The 22,853-nt window shown below is 44.8% G+C and overlaps 1 protein-coding gene across 1 annotated transcript in view; it reads left to right on the top strand.

Moving 5' to 3' along the window:
* Positions 1-22,325, top strand: part of LOC132807083 (zinc finger protein 91-like) — a 71,137-nt gene extending 48,812 nt beyond the window's left edge. Inside the window, exon 3 of the mRNA XM_060821385.1 lies at positions 19,962-22,325. Coding sequence (XP_060677368.1) covers positions 19,962-21,129 — 1,168 coding nt within the window. The 3' untranslated portion in view covers positions 21,130-22,325. The remainder of the gene's footprint in view (positions 1-19,961) is intronic.
* Positions 22,326-22,853: the final 528 nt, after the last annotated feature.

The raw sequence follows: 22,853 nt of genomic DNA on the forward strand, positions 1-22,853 counted from the left end.
TCTGTAAGAACTGTGTGTAAAGATGCTGCTGTAAGGACAGTATTTTGGGATTCCATCACCACCTCAAACTTTTGCAACTTGCGGTTGCTGAATAAAGAGGCTATTTTTGCCACTCACTAATTTTGGTCGCTATTTGAATACGATCCCACAACGGGTACAGAAAATGCTCACTCAGTGCTGAAAGTTGGACAAGAAGGAAAACTAAAGTTTCTGATGGTGGCTGACAATCCAAGTGGTGCTTGTGAGAAATGCCCGGAGCTATTTGGAAATTGTCAGGATCTGGGTGACCCAATGATGTTGTGTACTCAGAGCCTGGGAACAAGTGGCAGGTGGTGGGCGGAATGTGGACACAAGTTATGTCCCCACCATTGAGCTGGAGAGTACGGAAACTGACCTTTCTTCCAACATGGCCACGCTGATTAATTTGAAATTAATCTCATCCTATTTGTCAGAATTTGTACCATATATCTCTCATGTATCCATCCAAATGACTTTGAAATGTTGTAATTGTACCAGCCTCCACCACTCTCTCCTCCCTCATGCATGTATGCTCATTCCATACATGCATTACGTTCTGTGTGAAAAGGTAACCCTTTCGATCCCCCTTCCCTTCTCACCTTAAACCTATGCCCTCTCGCTTTGGACACCAAAGGGTCTGGTTCCATGCTGTACATGCTGTGTAAGTAGCAATACACTTGATGGGCCAAAGGGCCTTTTCTGTACTGTATGATTCTGTGATCAGAAAACTCCTGTAGGGTTTACAAAAAGCATGCCTCTTGTGCCTCATGATTTTATAAATCTCTGCAAGGTCACCTCTCAACCTCCTCCAATGAAAAAGTCCCAGACTACCCACCTAGATGTATTCAGTTATGAACTATTCAAAGCTGCTGCAGGCTTGAAAGACCAAATTAGATTAGATTAGATTAGATTACTTACAGTGTGGAAACAGGCCCTTCGGCCCAACAAGTCCACACCGACCCGCCGAAGCGCAACCCACCCATACCCCTACATTTACCCCTTACCTAACACTACGGGCAATTTAGCATGGCCAATTCACCTGACCCGCACATCTTTGGACTGTGGGAGGAAACCGGAGCACCCGGAGGAAACCCACGCAGACATGGGGAGAATGTGCAAACTCCACACAGTCAGTCGTCTGAGGCGGGAATTGAACCCAGGTCCCTGGTGCTCTGAGGCAGCAGTGCTAACCACTGTGCCACCGTGCCGCCCTACTCCTGCTCCAATTCTCTGACTGTGTCCAGGACAGCAAGACATAGGAGCAGAAATTAGGCCATTCAGCCCATCAGGTCTGCTCCATCATTTCTCAACCCCATTCTCCCACTTTCTCCACGTAACCCTCAATCCCCTTGATACTCAAGAACGTCTCCATCTCAGTCTTAAATATCCTCAGTGACCTGGCCTCCACAGCCTTCTGTGACAATGAATTCCACAGACTAACTGCTCTTTGGCTGAAGAAGTTTCTCCTTATCTCCATTCTAAAAGGTCTTCCCTTTACTCGGGCGACTGTCTATGTGGAGTTTGCACATTCTCCCTATGTCTGCGTGAGTTTCCTCCGGGAGCTCTGGTTTCCTCCCACAGACCAAAGATGTGCAGGTTAGGTGAATTGATCATGCTAAACTGCCCATAAGTGTAAATATCGGGAATGGGACTGAGTGGGTTACTCTTTGGAGGGTCGGTGTGGACTAGGTAGGCCAAAGGGCCTGTTTTCACACTGTAGGGAATCTATCTAATGTACTCTAAGGTTGTGCCCACTGGTTCTAGTCTCTCCTTTGAATGGAAACATCTTCCCAACTTTCACTCTGTTCAGGCCATTCAGTATTTTGTATGTTTTAATTAGATCCCCCTGACTGTGGGCCTTTTAATCACATGAACCAGACCCTTCAGGATGAGGTAAAGCAGGGATTAAGTTCAGCAAAGTGAGAATGAAGGGAGAGTGTGGGATGGAGATTTTTAACTTCTAGGGAATGAGAGAGGAAAGAGAGTTCACTCTAAATTGGAATTGATCAGATGGGGTGATAGGCTAAAGAGTGGTAGATGGAGTTTAATTTAGAGAAATGTGAGGTGTTGCATTTTGGTCAAGCAATGCAGGCAGGACTAACACAGTTGAGGGGAATGTTGCAGAAGAAAGAGACCTTGGAATGCAGGTTCCTTGAAAGTGGAGTTTGAGTGAAAGTAAGAAAATAGTTTTAAGACCAGTTTAGAACAGTTGGAGTCAGACAGCACAGAAACACACCTTTCAGTCCAACTAATCCATGCTGACTATGTTCTCAAACTAAACTTGTCCCACCTGCCAGTTTTTGGCCCATGTCCTTCTAAATCTTTCATATTCATGTAATTCTCCAAATGATGGTGTATCCATACCTGCACCCACCACTTCTTCTGGACGTTCATTCCACACACAAACCACTCTCAAAAACAAAATGCTCCTCATGTCTTTTTTTAAAAATATATTTTGAAATCTTTTTAAAATCTTTCTCCTCTCATTTTAAGAACTTGCTCCCTAATTTTTTAAACCCCCACTCTAAGGAAACGGCGCCTGCCATTCACCTCATCTATACCCCTCATGGTTTTTAAACTTGTTTCAGGTCACCTCTCAACCTCCTGTGCTCCAGTGAAAACGTCTCAGCCATCCACCTGGATGTAAGTATATTCATATCCAGTTATGATCTGTTCAATGCTGGTGCAGGCTTGAAAGACCAAAAAGCCTACTCCTGCTCCCAATTCTCCCACTGTGTCCAGGACAACAAGAGACCATAAGACACAGGAGCAGAAATTAGACCCTTCAACCCATCAGATCCCCGTAACCCTCAATCTCCTTGATACTCAAGAACCTATCTAGCTCAGTCTTTACTATCCTCAGTGACCTAGCCTGCACAGCATTTGTTGGCAATGGATTCCATGGATACACCACTCTCTGGCTGAAGTTCCTCCTTATCTCCGTTCTGAAAGGTCTTCCCTTTATTCTTAGGCTGTGTCCCTGGGTCCTAGTCTCTCCGACCAATGGAAACATCTTCCCAATGTCCACTCAATCCAGGCCGTTCAGGGTTCTGTGTGTTTCAATTAGATCCCCCCCTGAGTGTGGCCTGTTAATTAGCATGAACCAGACCCTTCAGGGTGAAGTACAGCAGGGATTATGTTCAACAAAGTGAGAATGGAGGGGGAGTGTGTCAGATGGAGATTTTCAGCTTCCAGGGAATGAGAGAGGAAAAAGAATTCACTATCAATTCGAATTGATTGGATGGACCAATGGACCGAGGACTGGCATATGGAGTTTAATTTAGAGATATGTGAGGTTTGTACTTTGGTGAAGCAATCCAGGCATGACCAACACACTTAAGAGGTGTGTTGCAGAACAAAGAGACATTGGAGTGCAGATTCATAATTCCTTGAAAGTGGAATTGCAGGTAGATAGGACAGTGAAGAAGGCATTTCCTATGCTTTCCTTCATTGATCAGAACATTGAGTAAAGGAGTTGGGATATCATGTTGTGGCTGTACAATACATTGGTTAGCCCACTTTTGGAAAGTTGCATGTAATTCTGGTCTATGTCCTATAGAAGGATGTTGTGAAATCTTGAAAGTGCTCAGAAAAGATTTACAAGGCGGTTACCAGGGTTGGAGGGTTTGAGCTACAAGGAGAGGCATATAGGCCATGGATAATTTTCCCTGGAGCATCAGGAGGCTGAGAGGTGATTTTATTGAAGTTTTAAGGGGCATGAATCGGGTGAATACCCAAAGTCTTTTTCCCAGTAGGGGAGTCCGAACCAGAGGGGCAGAGGTTTAAGGTGAGGCTTATGGGGAAAGGGACCTGAGGGGCAATGTTTTCACACAGACAGTGGTGTGTGATGGAACGAGCTGCCAGAGGAAGTGGTGGAGGCTAGTACAATGATCACATTGAAATAGCATCTGGATGGGTCCATGAATAGGAAGGGTTTAGAACAAGGGTGGGGAACCTGCAGTCTTCTAGGCCATTGTGTGTGGCCTTTTGAATGAATCCAAATTTTGCAGAACAAATCTTTTTTTTATTAATATGTTTTATCATCCTTTATTATTTTTATTTTAATCTTAAAATGAATGTATTTAAAATACCAGAGAGTAAAAGAAAATTCAACGAAATAACCCTCACAGACTGACTGCCGCAATTAAAAAATTGGTAAGTCACAAGGGCTATTTCGACACCTGCTATGCTCATGATTTAGTTATAATGCAACTCTAGAATGTACGTTGTCTTCCCCGCTGACTGGCGCCATTACTGCCCGAGGCTGGTTGGCGAGAGCGTGTGGGTATCCAGTAAGCCAGTGTTTATCAACTTATGACAACAGTGCACATGGCTTTCCATTTGAAGTGAAATTTAAGAATAGTTACACAGTTTAACCATATCAACATTGATTTTATTTTCGGATGAACCATTTTCCCCAGTTAGCAAAGATCATTGATGAACAGGAGGATTCTTGCAAATCATTTGAAGAATACACAGCTGTTATAGACTTATTAATTGGAAAATACAATGAAAGATTCTCTGACTTTGAGAATCATGATATCACACTCAAATTTCAACCTCATCTAGTTGATGTCTCCAAGGCTCCTAAAGAACTACAGATTGATCTTTCAGAAGATGACATTTTAAAGTCCTAATTTGACGCTAAGAAAGATCCGATTGAAATATGGAAAAATGCAATAGAATACCCATGCCTTCAGTAACATGCACGAAAAATGCTTTCTTGCTTTTCAACCACTTATTCCATCGAATCCACATTCTCCTATTTAATCAAAATCAAGATGCCCTTAAGGTCACAAACGACAGATACCAATCTAGAGGATCAGCTAAAACTGTAGACCTCCATGCTGCAACCAAATATTCAAATGCTTTCCTACAAAAAGCAGTCACAACAAAGTCATTAAAAGGTTAGTTAACTTTAGAATTAACATTTTTTCTTTTTTTTTAGTTAGTACATAGTAGTTAGATTTTTACAAAATAATGTGAATTTTGTTTCCGTACTGCATGACTCTAATCGTCTTTGGTGAAAGCAGAAGTGTGGTTGTGAAGACGGGACTTTCAGAGCAGCTTCCTGTTTTGCCCTTCCTGCAAGCAGAAATTACAATGAAACATTTCCTTTGTGAGACAGCAACTGGGTGAGTGAGTACATCTGGGATTTTGGTGGAAAGTGGGAATTCATTGCACTGTGGGGATGAAGCCCTACCCTATCATTTCTGTTGGTGGTTGAGACGAGGCTGAGCAAGTCTATAGCCTTAAAACTTGTCCTTTAAACGTTTAGACTGAAATGTAATGTTGAATTATAAGACACATTTGCTGCACACTATAAAATAGACAGGCAGGGAGGCTCCGGGGAAAAAAAGGGGGAACCCAAGTTATGCAGAAGATACAAACATCTGTTCTCACCAAGTGATAACAGGATGCTCGAAGGCAATTAAGAACACTTGCCTTAACATCAGTGAATCTGTGTAAACAGGACACCGAGAGATAACATTCACGGCTGTTCCCTTGTGATATTCACGACAGTGATTGATTCTGATCCCGAAATGAAACTCGGTACTATCAAAAGCCTTGTAATTGACGGTCAGATCCTATCAATTATTACCCCTTGCAAGCTAGGCAGGCACAGAGGGAAAAACATCTTTTCTGTTACAACTTGAGAGTTCAAAAGGACACAGAGAGAAAGAGAGGGAGAGACAGAGAGACCATTTTAGTGCTGGGACGGCTGAAGCCAGTAGAAAATTAACTCTTTGTGCTTACTTGCTATGGATTGAATTTAATTGTATGTTTGAGACTTTGATGATTTTGAGTAGCCATTACTGGTGATGAAATGCAAACTCTGTAAAAGGTAATATTGATGCTGCTTTAACTTACTTGCTGTTCTTGCACACCATTCTATAGAGCTCACAGACTGCCCCACTGTCAGTTCTAACTAATCAGATCTTATGTCTTATTTGAATTTGAATCACAACCCTGAAAAGAAAGCATGTTTAATTTGAGACTAATGAATCAGTTTAAATGCAACTTTACGATAATGTTTCAGCCTCGGGTACAAAATGATTCAGTGCTTAAGGTAAGAAGCAAGAGTCTGCTCCCAACTTAAAATTGTTCTAAACCTAACATTGAAGAGATTCTGACACAATCTGTCAGGAAGTCATTTTATGGTCAAATGTTTGCCCTCCTTGCTAAGAAGCCATTTAATTGCTTTTATTCCTGATGAAGGGCTTTTGCCTAAACGTCGATTTTACTGCTCCTCGGATGCTGCCTGAACTGCTGTGCTCTTCCAGCACCACTAATCCAGAATCTGGTTTCCAGCATCTGCAGTCATTGTTTTTACCAAGATATGTGAGCTAGATTAGATTAGATTACTTACAGTGTGGAAACAGGCCCTTCGGCCCAACACGTCCACACCGACCGCCGAAGCGCAACCCACCCGTACCCCTACATATACCCCTTACCTAACACTACGGGCAATTTAGCATGGCCAATTCACCTGACCCGCACATCTTTGGACTGTGGGAGGAAACCGGAGCACCCGGAGGAAACCCACGCAGACACGGGGAGAATGTGCAAACTCCACACAGTCAGTCGCCTGAGATGGGAATCGAACCCAGGTCCCTGGCGCTGTGAGGCAGCAGTGCTAACCACTGTGCCACCGTGCCGCCCACAAGCTATGCAAGGTTACCTTATGAAATCTCCCACTTAATTTAGACTGGTACTACTTTATAGGAATTTATCTCGCCAGCAGATACCTAACTCGGCTGGATTTGTTTTTCCCACCTGACGGATAGCTCAAGGTCTGTCGGAATGATCAGTCAAGCGTGCACAGATCTGTCAATTCACTTTTCTTCTTTATGAATTATTGTCTTTTACTGTTATCTGTCTAATTAAGAACATGCAGTGCTTTTTGTAAACATTTTGTATAAAGGAAGCCTGTTTGAGACAGTACAGCAGAGTTGCCTGCCAGGGGTCTTGAAGAGCCGATATCCTACTCTCCTGGGTTATTAGAGCCCAGTTAGTTTAGATTCTCAGTAACAGTGTGATGCTTTAAGTGACTAAAATTAAAATAAACTGTCTGTAAGAGTTTTTTTTATTTTAGACTTCCAAAGAGTACGATCTCCGGGATAAATCAAGAGAGGCTTACAGGTTCAATTCACAAGGGATTCCCAGGGCCATCTCAAATCTGTACTTTAACAACCTTATTGAAGTTTATAAGGGGCATGGATAGGCTGAATACCCAAGGTCTTTTCCACAGGGTTGGGGAGTCCAGAACGAGAGAGGCACAGGTTTAAGGAGGGAAAGGGACTCGAGAGGCAACCTTTTCATACAGAGGGTGATGCATGTCTGGAAAGAGCTGCCAGAGGAAGTGGCGGAGGCTGGTACAGTGACAACATTTAAAAGGCACCTGGATGGGTACGTGAAGAGAGGGATATGGGCTAAATGCTGGCAAAAGGAACTCTATTAATTTGGGATATCTGGTCAGCATGACAAGTTGGACGCAAAGGTTTGTTTCCACGCTGGATGACTCTATCGTCTTCGGTGAAAGCAGAAGTGTGGCTGTGAACACCGGACTTTGACAGCAGTTTTCCAAAGTGTTTTGCCCCTCCTGGGATCAGAATAAGTTGCAATGAAATCTTTCATTTGTGAGACAGCAACTGAGTGAGTACATCCAGGACTTTGGTGGAAAGTGGGAATTCATTGCACTGTGGGGATGAAGCACTTACTCTATCCAGTCATTTCTGCTGGATTAGACTAGGCCTCAAGATTAGGGGGAGTAAGTTTAGGACAGAGATGAGGAGGAACTGCTTTTCCTGGAGACTAGTGAATCTATTGAAGTCTCGGCCCAAGGAAGTTGTAGAGGCAGCTTCATTAAATATATTCAAGACACAGTTGGATGGATTTTTGCATGGTTGGGACAATGCAGGGAGGAGGAGCTGAGATGATGCAGCTTATCTATGTCTCTCTGTAACCTACAACATCCTTCGTCACTATCCACAACTCCACCGACCTTAGTGTCATCTGTCAATCCTGAGCTGGGACTCCCAAGTCCTTCTGTGTTTCACATTTCCGAAGCCTTCCCATTTTGAAAATAGTCTCTGCTTCTGGTCTTCCCACAAAATGCATAACCTCAGACTCTACCACATTGAATTCCATCTGCCCCTTCTCTGGCTATTCTCCTGGCCTGTCCAAGCCTTCCCAGCATGGACCCCTTCCTGAACTCCATCTGCCCCGTTCTGAAAAAGACCCTTTATGCCAACTCTCTGCCTCCTGAGAGTCAGCCAATCCTCTATCCGTGCCAATACCTTGCTCCAAACACCAGGGACTCTTATTTAGCAGTCTCCTGCAAAGCACCTTGTCAAAGGCCTTCTGGAAATCTAAACTGCTCATGTCCACTGGCTCTCCTTTTGTCTAACATACCCATTACCTGCTCAAAGAATCCAAATAGATTTGTCAGACATGACCTCCTCTTGTCAAAGTCGTGCAGACTCAGTCCAGTTTTACCATGCACCTCGAAATACTGCACACTCTCACCCTTCATAATGCCTGTTAAGTTTACCCATTTTACCATATATAAGCTGTTCTGTTCAGTAAAATACGATCAAGTTTAAAGATTTAATACGTACACTGTCTTTGCCCCTCGTAACATTTGATCCTTCTGAAGAAGACCTTCAAAAGTATTAGCACAAGGTATGAAACTGACTGTGTGACTGCATCAAATAAAGAAGTTAGAAAGAATGAGAAAAGAGTGGCGAAATATTTACCCATGCAATGGTCAAGAAGGCACAACAACGCCTTTTCTTCCTCTGGAGGCTTAAGAAATTCAGCATGTCCATAAGGGCCCTCACCAACATTTACAGATGCACCACAGAAAGCATTGTATTTGGGTGCATCACGGGCGCAGCACAGTCCATCATGGAAGCCGACCTCATATCCATGGAATCCATCTTCATTTCTCATTATCATGGAAAAGCTGGCAACATCATCAAAGTCCCCTCCCACCCCGGTAATGATTTCCTATACCCTCTTCTGTCAGGCAGAAGATACAGAAGCTTGAACACAAACACCAACAGGTTCAAGAATAATTTCTTCCCTGCCATTATTAGACTGCTGAATGGAGCTCTAAAATTTGAAATCTAATGTTGACCTTGCTTTTGTGCATCTCCTGTGCAGTTGTAACCCTGTGTACCTCGTTCTGTCTAAGCATTGTATGACCTGCATGTCCTTGTTTTCTAGAATCTGACTGTCCTGCTCACAAATCGAAACGTTTGACTGTACTTAGGTACAAAGAGCAGTACAGCTCAGAACAGGCTCTATGGCACTTGATGTAGCGCCGGCCTTTTATCCTAATCTAAGATCAGATTAACTGACAGGTTTCATGTGCCTATCCAAGAGTTGCTTAAAATGACCCTAATGTATGTGACTCCACTACCTCTGCTGACAGTGCATTCCATGCATCCACCACTAACTGAGTAAAGAACCTACCCTGACATCTCCCCAAAACCTTCCTCCAAATATCATAAAACTATGCCCCCATTTCTGCCAAGGCTATCCATTCTATCTATGCCTCTCAACATCTGTATACCTCTATCAAGACAACTCTCACCCTTCTTCGCTCCAATGAGAAAAGCCCTAGCTCCCTCAACCTTTCTTCATAAGACATGCCCTCCAGCCCAGGCAGGGCCCTAGTAAATCTCCTCTGCACCCTCTCTAAGATTCCATATCTTTCCTACAATGAGGCAACCAGAACTGAACAGAATATTCCAAGTGTGGTCTAACACAGAGCTACAGAATAGGCTCTTAAACCGAGTCCCCCTGCAAATGAAAGCAAACACACCCTATGCTTTCTTAACAACCTTATCAACTTGCATGGCAACTTTGTGGGATCCGCAGACATGGACCCCAACATCACTCTGTTCCTCCACACTGCCAAGAATCCTGCCTTTAACCCTGTACTCTGGATTCAAATTCGACCTTCCAAAGTGGATGACATCACACCTTTCCACGTTGAACTCCATCTGCCACTTATCAGCCCAGTTCTGCGTCTTGTCAATGTCTTGTTGCAAACTACAACAGCCCTCCACACTATCAACAACTCCATCAACTGAATGTGGTACATGTGGCAATAAATCAAATCAACAAGCTCTTACAAAGAGCTCTTAGAGGGAATCTGACCCCTGACCAGCACCCTGTTTCTCATGCAGATTCAATATTCTCACATCTGTCGTGATGGCAGATCAAGAGGTCATCCTTTTTGCCAGACAAATAAATCTGTCAAGCTGAGGAAACAAAACCTGTCAATGTCATTAATAAACACAGATCGAGAGCAACCTTTTCCAGAGTCTGTACCTTCCCCTGGATTGACTTGCTTTCCCTCCAGCTCCTCCAAATCAACAATTGAACCCCAGGATGAGAAAAGAAATGGAAAAGGAGGGGAGGGTGAGAAAAGAGAGTGTTGTCCTCACAGTTGTTAGACAGAGGAAGGAACTTGCAGTCTGGGATGAAGCTCAATCTTCATTCAGAGAGAGACAGGAGCAGCAACAGCTTCAGAAGTTCAGGGTCCATCTCTGCATAGGGGGGCTCTGATTGGCAGGAGGACCAGTCTTCTTCCGGTCCTCCAGGGTTGACCAAAGGTTGCTCTCCCCGTTTGTCAGAATGATGGGTAGGGGGGAAGAGTGAGGAAGAGGTGAGTTACTCACTGCAGTATCCCTGGTCTCTGACATGCTCTTGTAGCCATTCTGTATATGTGGTTAGTCCAGTTGAGTTTCTGATCAATGGTAAACCCCAAGCATGCTGATAGTAGGATATTTAGTAACAGTAACACTGTTGAATATCATGGGCCGGTGGTCAGATTATCTCTTTTGGAGATGAGTTATTGTTTGGCATTTGCATGGCATACATGTTACTTGCCACTCATCAGCCCATTGGATTTGGTTAAGATCTTGCTGCATTTCAAATTGAACTGCTTCAGTTTGTGAGGAATTGTGAATATTACTAAACATTGTGCAATGATTGGCGACATCTTCACTTCTGATCTTATGATGGATGAAGGTCGTCGATGAGGATGGTTGGGCCTTGGACACTATCCTATGAACTCCTGTAGACATATCCTGGACCAGAGATGACTGACCTCCAACAACCATAGCCATCTTTCTATGTGCTAGGTACGACTTAACAATTAAGATACACAAACAATATTTCAAAACTAATTGAAGGACTAGGTATGAGATGTCCCTCTTCTGATGTCTCCAGTGAATGTGTCTAGAACAGAAAAACTATCTGACGAGTGTTGACTTTCATCAACCTTTTTGATCTTGGCAGTTTCCTTTCTCTCCAACATTTGTTTCACATTAGCAAGTTGAATTCTGCTCCATTTTTCAGGAAAATGTTTTACAGAATGTAACATTTTTAATATCTGTGTAACATTCCATGGGAAAACTGTCTCTAGTCCGCCAGTTGTGGAGAATTTCTCTGAAAATGCCTTGCTTCCACAAGACCCAGTATTCCCAAAGTTAAAATACTTTTAACAGCCCCTTTATATTTTCCAGAATTCCCAGAATAGGGGGCATATGCCACTTTTACCCAAACAAATCTCCTGAAACTGGGTGCACTAAAAAAAAAGCAGCAAGATTATTAGTAAAAAGGGTAGTTTCAGTCATAGAGCTATAGATTCATAGAGTCACACTGCATGGAAACAGACCCTTTGATTCCACTCATCCATACTGAGCAGATGTCTCAATCTGACCCAGTTCCAAGTTCCAGCATCTGCCCTATATCCCTCTAAACCCTAAGTATTCACTCAGACACCTTTTAAATTTTGTAATTGTATCTACTTCCACCACTTCATCTGGCAGCTCATTCCATACGTGCACCACCTTCTGCATGAAACGTTGTGCCTTAAGTCCCTTTTAAATCTTGCCCTTCTCACCTTAAATCTATGCCTTCTAGTTTTCTATTCCCCCACTCTGGGGAAAAAGACCTAGGTTATCCGTCCCTATCCATGTCCCCTGTGATTTTATAAACCTCGATAAGGTCACCCCTCAGACTCTGATGCTCCAGGGTAAAGAAAATAGCCCCAGCTCTCTCTCTCTCTCTGTCTGTGTAACTAGTTAAAGTTCCTTCCCATAGTCAGCTCACTGGGACACACTCTCTCTCAGTCTGTGTGACCGGTTAAAGCTCCTTCCCACAGTCAGCTCACTTATGGGTGGCAATGTGGCTCAGTGGTTAGCACTGCTGTCTCACAGCACCAGGGTCCCAGGTCTGATTTCAGCCTTGGGCAACTGTCTTTGTGGAGTTTGCACATTCTCCCCATGTCTGTGTGGGTTTCCTCTGAGTGCTCTGGTTTCCTCCCACCGTCCAAAGATGTACAGGCCAAGTGAATTGGCCATGCTAAATTGCCCGTAGTGTTAGGTGCATTAGTCAGAGGGAAAATGGGACTGGGTGGGTTACTCTTTGGAGGGTCAGTGTGGACTTGTTTGGCCAAAGGGTCTGTTTCCACACTGTAGGGAATCTAATCTAATCTGACACACTCTCTCACAGTCTGTATAACCGGTTAAAGCTCAGTTCACTGTTGTGTTCCTGTCTGTCTAGTCACACTGATGTCCAGTACCTTTTGAAGTAGGTAGAATAGATTTCTCCTTCCAGATTCAAACAGTGACCCTGTCAGATCTTGTTATGGAATTTCTTCTAGATTTCTGATCTGCAGATCCTCCCTTTCTGATACCCTGTAAACAAAGTTGAAATAAGTCATCACTGTCTGTACTGAATAAAAATTCTGATTATATTGTATGTGTTCTGTGTGTTTAAAGTACTAATCCAGTAACATACCACAGGTATTATTGATTTAAAATACACAGGAGACGTGAGAAAGGTGTCAGGACCTGGAACTTTCTGACAGGGCGTGGCAAGGGGCAGTGAAAATATTTCAAAATGAAGTGAATGGTCAGAGAGTTGTACAGAATCAGAGAGTTGTACAGAAACTAGACCTTCAGTCCACCTCGTCCATGCTGACCAGATATTCTAAATTAATCTATCCCATTTGCCATCATGTGGCCCATATCCCTCTGAACCCTACCCATTCACATACGCATACAGATGCCTTTTAAATGTTGTAATTGTACCAGTCTCCACCACTTCTTCTAGCAGCTCATTTCACACACGCACCACCCTCTGTGTGAAAAATGTACAAATCTATGCCTTCCTCACCTCTCCACCCCCCACCCCCTTCACCCCACTGTTTTACATGTAATGACACCTTCGGGAATCTCTGGACTTGGACAGTAAGGTCCCTTTGTTCCTCAGCACGCTGTAGGGAGCTACCATTTATTGGGTATTTCCTTCCCTTATTAAATTTCCCAGAATGCCTGGAGATTAAATTCCATCGCTTGGCCCCACTCACCAGCTAATCAATATCAGAGTGTAGCTGGAGACCATCCTCCTCACTATCAACACCTCCTTTAAGTCATTTACTCCTGGACTTGGGTGAGGGGGGGGGAGCAGTGTCTCTGGTTGGGCAGTGGGAATTGTGTGTGTGTGTGTGTGTGTGTGTGTGTGTGTGTGTGTGTGTCAGTTGGGGGAGGACACTTTCTGAGCTCCCTTTTCTTCATTTTTTTATTCCCCCCAAGTCAATGCAGTTTGAGTTTTTTAAGACAAAAAAAAGCACAGGGTTTAATTTTAACTGCACACACTGGCTGAAACTGTGTCTTTCCCTCCAACGTCTGAGAGTAAAACACTGTACTTCCCCTCCCCCTCTCCTCCCCCATGGGTAACACAGAGTAGTGGGACTGGTAAGTGGTGTTATTTTGTGAAATGTCTCCTCTGCACAGGCACGGGTGAACAGTCTGTTATTGTGCTTTGTGCGAGATCAGGCTAGGAGCTTTTAAATCCTTATGTTATGCAGCACAAACAATCTGTAGATCAGCAATCATACTTCGAGAGTAGTACTTCCAGCTCTGGTAATCCTATTGGGTCAACAGAGAGAGAGGGAGAGGATGTCACATCTAAAGAGTAGACAGAAGAGTTGTTACACTTGTTCAGTCAGTTGAGTTGGTTTGGCACTCAGATGAGATTGGATGCTGCTTTTCATGGATCATAATTAAACACTACAATGGAACACCTTAAATTCAAGTAATGTTGAAAGAGCAAATCGAGTGAATAAATGGAAAACTGCTTAAAGATTGGTTCCTGATCTTTTACTTCAATTAGAAGTTGCTGGTTTTACAGCTCTTGTAATCATAGGATCCCTACAGTGTGGGAGCAGGCCATTCGGCCCATTGAGTCCACACTGACCCTCAGAACAGCATCCCACCCAAACTCAAAACTTTGCACTGCACGTGTGTAGAGAAGGGGATGCTGGGAGTGGCTGGGATGCTTTCACCACCAGCCCCTCCCTCCAAGACACAAACATCCTATTCCGCCCGCCACCCACAGTGCCCCCATCCATTCCCCACCCCCAACTACAGCTTCCACCCAAGGCGCCCCATCCATTCCTCCCAAACCACAGCGCCACCTGTTGATTTCTCCCCACCCACAGTGCCCCCATCCATTCCACCCACCACCCACAGCAGCCCCCATCCATTTTCTCTCTTTCTCTCCCCCCCACCCTCTGCATCTCTGTCCAGTCCCTCTTCCCACCCTCTGCCTCCTCATGCATTCTCCCTCTCCCAACACCCTCTGCTCTCCATCTGTCCCCCATCTATTCTCTCTCTCCACCCATTCTCTGTCCCCTGTCCATTCTCTCCCACCCACTGCCCCCATCCATTCTCTCTCTCTCTACCCACACTCTGCACCCTATTATCTCCCTCTGCCCCATATTCTCTCTCTCTCGGTCCCCTCCCCCAATCTCTGATGCCCCATTCTCTGCCATCCACACCCTCTGCCTGCAGGTCGTTCTCCTCTTCTCCCCAGCCTCTGTTCCCCCCCCCCCCCAGTCTTTCTCTACTCCTGTCCATTTTCTGTTTCTCTACCTCGCATCCATTTTCTGTCCCGTATGCATTCTCTCTCTTTTCTCCCAAGGGCATCACATCCCTGGTCTTTCTCGTGCCTCGAGCCCTCTTTGATTGCTGTATCAAGCCCTTCTCAGAAGGGAGAGAGACAATGGATGGTGATGACTAAACTGGGAATCAGGAGTGGTGACAAATGTCTGATCTTTAAAAATGAGACTAGCAAAAATGATATATTCAGAAACATCATTAAAGTCTGAAAGCATGTTCAATTTTTTAAATGAGCTGCTGAAATCTTCCTGAACCTTGCAATGAAATATGCATAGCTAGGCCAAGCTCAGGACAGGCTGCAAAGGGTGAATGGCCTATTCCTAGTCTCATAAAATTGGTTCTGATTATGTAAAAATTGAGTCATAGAGTCATATCCCCAACCAGATGCATTTTAAATACCAGCCTCCACCACTTCCTTTGCCAGCTCATTCCATATACTTAGGACCCTTAGGACCCTCAGAAATCTTTCCTCTCTCACCCTAAACCTATGCCCTCCAGTTCTGGTCTCCCCGCCATGCCGCCCACCCGCCCAACAAGGAAAAAAGACATACAAAAGTTGAGCAGCCAGTCAAAATGCAAAAGGAATAAACTATCGAGCCACAGGGGGAAAAAAAATTGTGGCTCTACCCTTTTTTCTTCTATTGACATTTGGACACTTAAAATCCGTCAGCAACACCAGCATCCCTATAGAGCATATTGCGCACGCTCGCTAGTGTCAGCAAAACACTGGGTAAAAAAATGAGGTCTGCAGATGCTGGAGATCACAGTTGCAAGGGCTTATGCCCGAAACGTCGAATTTCCTATTCCTTGGATGCTGCCTAACCTGCTGTGCTTTAACCAGCAACACATTTTCATCAACAAAACACTGGGCATGCATATCGCTGTCCGCAAAAAAAGAGGCGCGCGACCGGTAGGGAGCACTGGAGGTCCGGAAGGAGACTGGTCCTCCCCAGAGCCACTCCATTGTCTGAGTGCGGAAGTTGGACCGGGAACTGTTGGAGCTGCGATTCTTCTCTCTCTGAAGTTTAAGCTTCACCCAGACTATAAATTCTTTCCACTGTGTAAGATCTGTGAGTACTGCGCTCTCTTTTCTCGCCCCCTTTTCCATTTATTTTTCATTCTGGGGTTCAATTGTTGACTTGCAGCAACTGAAAGGAAAGGGAGTGAATCCGGAAGGGGACAGACTCTGGAAAAGTCTTCACGGCGCGGAGGGAGGGGGATGGGAAGGGATTTGGAGATGCCGGTGTACACATCGCATACCAGGTTATAGTCCAACAGGTTTAATTGGAAGCACTAGATTCCGGAGCGCCCCTCCTTCATCGGGTGGTTGTGGGAAAGGAGTTTTTTTTTAAATTGGAGAACTCAACGTTGAGTCTTCTGGGCTGTAAGCTGCCCAGGCGGAAGGTGAAGTGTTGTTCCTTCAACTTGCGGTTTGGTTCATTGTGGCAATGGAGGAGGCCAAAGATGGTCATGTCAGGAAGGGAGTGGAAAAGGGAATTAAAATGGGTAGTGACTGGGAAGTCTGGTCGGCCTCTGCGGACCCGGCTGCAATGTTTGGTGAGCCATTACCCAGTTTACACTCAATCTCCCCGATGTAGGGAAAACCACAATGTGAAATTATAGCCTTTGCTGTGGAATGAAAAACAGAAAGGATGTGTATTGTTTAAGTTGTGATATATTGGGATGTAGAGAAATTGAGGACAGCAGATACTGGAGATTAAAGTCAAAAAGTGTGGTGTTAGAAAAGCACAGCAGGCAAGGTAGCATCCAAGGAACAGGAGAGTCGACATTTTGGGCATGAACCCTTCAGGAATGATTTGTGGGTGTATAAAAGGGCCTCCGAGTCCTTTTACACCAGTCAATGCCAGTTGTCAGACAGATGCAGCAAACAATCAGCAAGGCAAGTGGTGTAATAGCAAGAGGAATTGAGTTCAGAAGTGGTGATGTCTCACTGAATATATTCAACGCTGAGTTCATCTGATTGTTGAACAACAAAAAAGTGGATAGTTCTGGGGGAAGGCAAGAAAATGGTTTTAAGATCAGTACAGAACAGTTACAGAGTCACACAGCACAGAAACAGACACTTTAGTCCATCTAGTCCATGCTGACTATGTTCACAAACTAAACTAGTCCCACCTGCCAGTGTTTGGACCTGAACCTTTCCTATCCATGTACTTATCCAAACATCTTTTAAACTTTGCAACTATTCCTGCATGCACCACTTCCTCTGGACATTCCACAGACAAATCACTGTTTTAAAAAAAAGTCCTCCTCAAGTCTCTTCAAAACCTTTCTCTATTCACGTTCAAAGTTTTCTCCCAAATTTTGAAACCCCCACCCTAGGGAAAGAACACCCGTCATTCACCTTATCTATCCCCCTCATAATTTTATAAACCTCTATAAAGATACCTCTCAACCTCCTACACTCCAGTGAAAAAAGTCCCAGCCTATTCACCTAGGTATGGGATATTCATATGCAGCCATGATCTATTCAATGCTGGGGCATGTTTGAAACTCCAAATTGTTTACTCCTGCTTCCAATGCTCACCCTCTGTGTCCAGTACAGAAGCAAAAATTAGGCCATTCAACCCATCAGATCTGCTTATACCATTCAATCTTGGCTGATAAGTTTCTCAGATCTCTTTTCCCGCTTTCTCTCCCTAAACCTCAATCATACTCAAGAACCCATCTGTCTCAGTCTTAAATATCCTTGGCAACCTGACTTCCACAGCCTTCTATGGCAATGAATTCCATAAATTCACTGCTCTCTGGGTAAAGATGTTTCTCCTTATCTCCATTCTAAAAGGTCTTCCCTTTAATTAAAGGCTGTAACCGTGGGTCCTCATCTCTTCTACCAATAGAATCATCTTCCCAACATCCACTCTGTCCAGGCTGTTCAGTATTCTGTATGTATCAATTACAGATCCTCTCAGTGTGGGCCTGTTAATCAGCATGGACCAGACCCTACTGTATAAGGTACAGCAGGGATTAGGTTCAGCAAAGTGAAAATAGAGGGAGTGTGTGGGATGGAGATTTTCAGCTTCAAGGGAGTAAGAAAGGAAAGAGAGTTAGCTATAAATTAGAATTGATCAGATGGACCAATGGGCCGAGGATTGGGAGATGGAGTTTAATTTAGAGAAATGTGAGGTGCGTTTTGGTCAAGCAATCCGGGCAGGACTGACACAGTTAAGGGGAGTGTTGCAGAACAAAGAGACCTTGGAGTGCAGGTTCATAGTTCCTTGAAAGTGGTGTCTCAGGTGGACAGGATAGTGAAGAAGATGTTTCACATGCTTGCCTTTATTGGTCTCAGCCTTCATTACAGGAGTTGGGAGATCATGTTGCAGCTATAGAGAACCAGTTTTCGAACATTGCGTTCAGCTCTGATCTCCCTGGTGTAGGAAAGATTTTGTGAAACTTTGAAAGCAGTCGTATAAAAATTTCTTAACGCTGTTCCCAGAGTTGGATGGTTTGAGGCTGAATAGGCCAGGGATAATTTCCCTGCAGCATCAGAGGCTGAGTGGTGACCATATAGATCCTTGTAAGAGACATGGATAGGATGAACACCCAAGGTATTTTCCCCAGGGTAGGGGAGTCCAAAACTAGACAGCATATGTTTGAGGCGAGAGGGGCATGGTTTACAAGGGACCTGAGGGACAACCTCTTCACGCAGAGGGTGGTGCATGCATGGAACAAACTGCCAAAGGAAGTGGTGGTGGCTGGTACAATTGGGAAGTTGGAGGGGTAGATACCGTTCCTGTTATCCATTTCAAAATGCACCCAATTCCCACAAGTAAATGCAACAGGTACAAGTACAGCACATGCACTATTCCTCATTGCAGCTTCAAACCAGCTTTGCATCCTCTGTTCTTCCTCTGCCTTGGCTCCAGCACATTTGGCTTCCTTCCCCTATTCTCTCAGAGGTGTTGATGCCTCCAAGCTGAGTCTCAGTTCGTCCCTCCATTTATTCCCAGTTGTCTTTTCTGGGTTTTTCCCAATCCTCTGAGTACAGGATTTGGGAGGTTATGTTGTACCTGTACAGGACATTGGTTCATCCGCATTTGGAAAATTGTATGCAATTCTGGTCTCTCTCCTATAGGAAGGATGTTGTCTGAACTTGAAAGGGTTCAGAAAAGATTTACAACAATGTTGTCAGGATTTGAGCTAAATAATGTGTGGCCATTTTCCTTCAAGTATCAGAAACTAACGAGTGACCTTTATAGACTTCCATAAAATCATGAGGGGCATGGATAAGGTAAATGGACAAGGTTTTTTCCCTTGGTTGGGGGGAGTCCAGAATTACATGGTAATAGGTTTTGTGTGGGGGTGGAGATTTAAAAGGGACCTAAGGGGCAACTCTTTCATTCAGAGGGTGGTGCGTGTAAGGAATGAGCTGCCAATGGAAGTGGTGGAGGCTGGTAAAATTAAAACACTTAAAAGGCATCTGGATGGGTATATGAATAGAAAGGGTTGAAAGGGACATTGGCCAAGAGGGGGAGAGAGACAGACAGTGGGATGGTGCTTTCAATTTTGTGGACTAACAAAAGAAAAGAATGTTTTGCAGAAAGTAGAATTACTTGTTCTGAATTTCTACCCTGTTCTGACAGTCAGTGATGACTTTTGTAATCACTTTTTACAGATTATTTAAAGATCTGAAGACTGAAGTTTCAAAATCAATAGATGAAGGGCTTATTACTGAAACACTGACTCTCCTCCTCGGGTGCTGCCTGACCTGCTGTGCTTTTGCAGTGCCGCACTTTTCGACTCTGACTGTCCAGCGTCTGCAGTCCTCACTTTCACGTCAATGTCTGACAGTCACTCAATCCATTGGGACAGTAACGATTTTCAACTATGATTCTGTGAGAAGGAGCAAAGCCCTTTGGTTCCTGTTTGAGTATGTTTTCAGCGTCAGTGGGACTGGATGAGAGACCCTACTGTTGCAGCGCACTGAATGTGGAGCCTGAAACAGTTATACTGTGTGGAAAGTGGAATTCACAGCAAGGAGGAGCGTTTGTGTGCAGCTGAAGCTTCGGCTATGGAGAAACCCGAAGGATCCCGCCTTGTGGAGAAACCATGGAAATGTGGCGACTGCGGGAAAGGTTTCTGTGTCCCGTCTGCCCTGGAAATTCATCGTCGCAGTCACACCGGGGAGAGACCATTCTCCTGCCCTGAGTGTGGGAAGGCCTTCAGTGATTCCTCCAACCTCCAGACTCACCGGCGGGTTCACACAGGGGAGAGGCCATTTCCATGCCCTGAGTGCGGGAAAGCATTCAGCAGTTCCTCCACCCTCCTGAAGCACCAGCAGGTCCACACAGGGGAGAGGCCCTTCAGCTGCCCAGAGTGTGGCAAGGGCTTTGCACGGACCTCCACCCTGCTGGCCCACCGGCGGCTCCACACCGGGGAGAGGCCCTTCAACTGCCCCGAGTGCAGGAAGACCTTCACCAATTCCTCCTCCCTCCTGAGGCACCAGCGGGTCCACAATGGGGAGAGGCCATTCAGCTGTCCGGAGTGTAGGAAAGCCTGCAGCTGTTTCTCCGACCTGCTGGCCCACCGGCAGGTCCACGCTGGGGAGAGACCCTTCAGCTGCCCCGAGTGCGGGAAGGGCTTTACCTATGCCTCCAGACTGCTGACCCACCGGCGGATCCACACCGGGGAGAGGCCCTTCAGCTGCCCTGAGTGCAGGAAGGGTTTTACCCAGGCCTCCAACCTACTGACCCATCTGCGGGTCCACACGGGGGAGAGGCCCTTCAGTTGCCCTGAGTGCGGGGAGGGCTTTACCCAGGCCTCTCACCTGCTGACCCACCGGCGGGTCCACACCGGGGAGAGGCCGTTCAGCTGCCCTGAATGTGGGAAGGACTTTACCCAAGCTGCCACCCTGCAGACCCATTGGCGGATCCACACCAGGGAGAGGCCCTTCAGCTGCCCTGAGTGTGGAAAAGCATTCAGTGATTCCTCTGACCTGCTGAAGCATCAGCGCGTTCACACGGGGGAGAGGCCATTCCCCTGCGCAGAGTGTGGGCGCAGGTTTACGTGTTCCAGCAACTTGCGGAGGCACCAGCGGGGGCATCAGTGCTCCAAACAATCAGATCCCCCTGGTGACGCTGCTGTGGGTCACTCCCAGGACTGAACCCTTGCCTGTTATGACAGTGGGTGGGCTTTTACTTGGTTTCTGCGGGACTGGACGGTCTCTCCCTCACATCTCCCTCCCCCCACCCCATCTTTGCTCCCTGTCGGCCTCTTCAAAGGGCTTAAATTATTGCTATTAATTAAACTATTTTGTTTAACTTTGCCCTAATAAAGTTGTATTCATAATTGTTAATTTTTGTTTAAATTATAATTTAAACTGCTCCTGAGGCTATAATTTGATTTTATTAATGGAATTGAAATTCTTCCAATTGTTTTGGTCAGATTTTAGCCCAACCTTCAAAGTGTCAGCCTGAAGGTCTGGATTATTAGCCCAGTAATGTTATCTTAGCACCACCATATCTCCCGAACAGCCATACAAAAAAATCTTGTCTTGTAACCACAGTAATGGGTCAGTTTTCTGTGGTGAGTAACCCAGCGTTGGACTCCCTTGTCGACTGTCTATGTTGCACAAAGCTGGTTATGATGGAATACTTTGCATTTGCTGAGATGAGTACATTCCAACCAGTCAAAAACCCTGATGCCATTCAGAACAAACGAAGTAAGATTTGGGGCAGGGTAGACAAAGTTAAACATCACACAACAACAGGTTGTAGTCCAACAGGTTTATTTGGAAGCAGTATCTTTCAGAGCGCTGCTCCTTCATTGGGTATTTGTGGAGTTTAAGATCAGAATTTATTGCAAAACATTATAGTGTCCTACCACTGAAATGATATATTGAACAAACCTGGATTGTTCAATCCTTCATCTTTTAGAATGGGTTGCAGGTATCATTAATATGTAAATCCCAGAAGTACTTGGAAGTCACCTCCTTGAGATAACTTAAGGTTTTATAACAAAAGATGACATCTCAGCTCAGACAATGCATTAAAGGTGTGAGGTCAGAATCTCCGTATCCCAATCTTGAGTCAGACGGGTTCTATTTCCAAAGTGAAATTTACAAAATATTACCTGTATTGTCTGTCTACAGATTGTGTGCATTTTTTGAGCAAAATAGAATGTATCTGCAAATACAAATTCACCCCATGACATGTGTATGTGCACACACATGTATGAGAAAGAGAAAAATTCTATTTCTGTGCTGTATACAGAGGAACCTTGATTATTCAGATGATTGATATTTGGATATCGGATTATCCGAAGGAGATCTCGAGGTCCCAATAAAAACATTACATCAAAGACCTGTTTCAACCCTGATCGCTCCTTTTGTTTACACTAATTATAAACTATCTCGGCACTTTGGGCCAGAATCCTTCATAAGGAATGTTGCCTGACTAATTGTGCTTTTCCAGCAACACACACACGACTGTCTCTAAATGACTGACCGCTGACCCTCTCTCCACACTTTCCCTGGAGTTCTACATAGGGGTGAACCCTAAACCCCATCTTGCCCAGATATTCTCTCGAACATTGTCTGTACAGGGCAGAGGTGGAAGTTGTCAAAACGTTGCAGCAAAAAAGTTGTGTAGGGCACTATCAGAGTTCTTGGGGACCCCTATTTCTGGTTTACTTCCTAATGAACAAACATTAAGCACAAGCATCTATTTATTTCAATTTTTTTTTGTTTGATTCCCTGCTATGACTACAGGTTGACAAGCTGGGAGACTGTGGGTTGGGCCGTGATTGATTGAATGTTTCATTGCTTTGGAAGGTTTAGTTCGGTGATGTTAAAGCTTCAGCAGAGCCAAGAACACACTGACATATTTG

This window comes from Hemiscyllium ocellatum, assembly GCF_020745735.1.
Source record: "Hemiscyllium ocellatum isolate sHemOce1 chromosome 27 unlocalized genomic scaffold, sHemOce1.pat.X.cur. SUPER_27_unloc_1, whole genome shotgun sequence".
NCBI lineage: Eukaryota > Metazoa > Chordata > Chondrichthyes > Orectolobiformes > Hemiscylliidae > Hemiscyllium > Hemiscyllium ocellatum.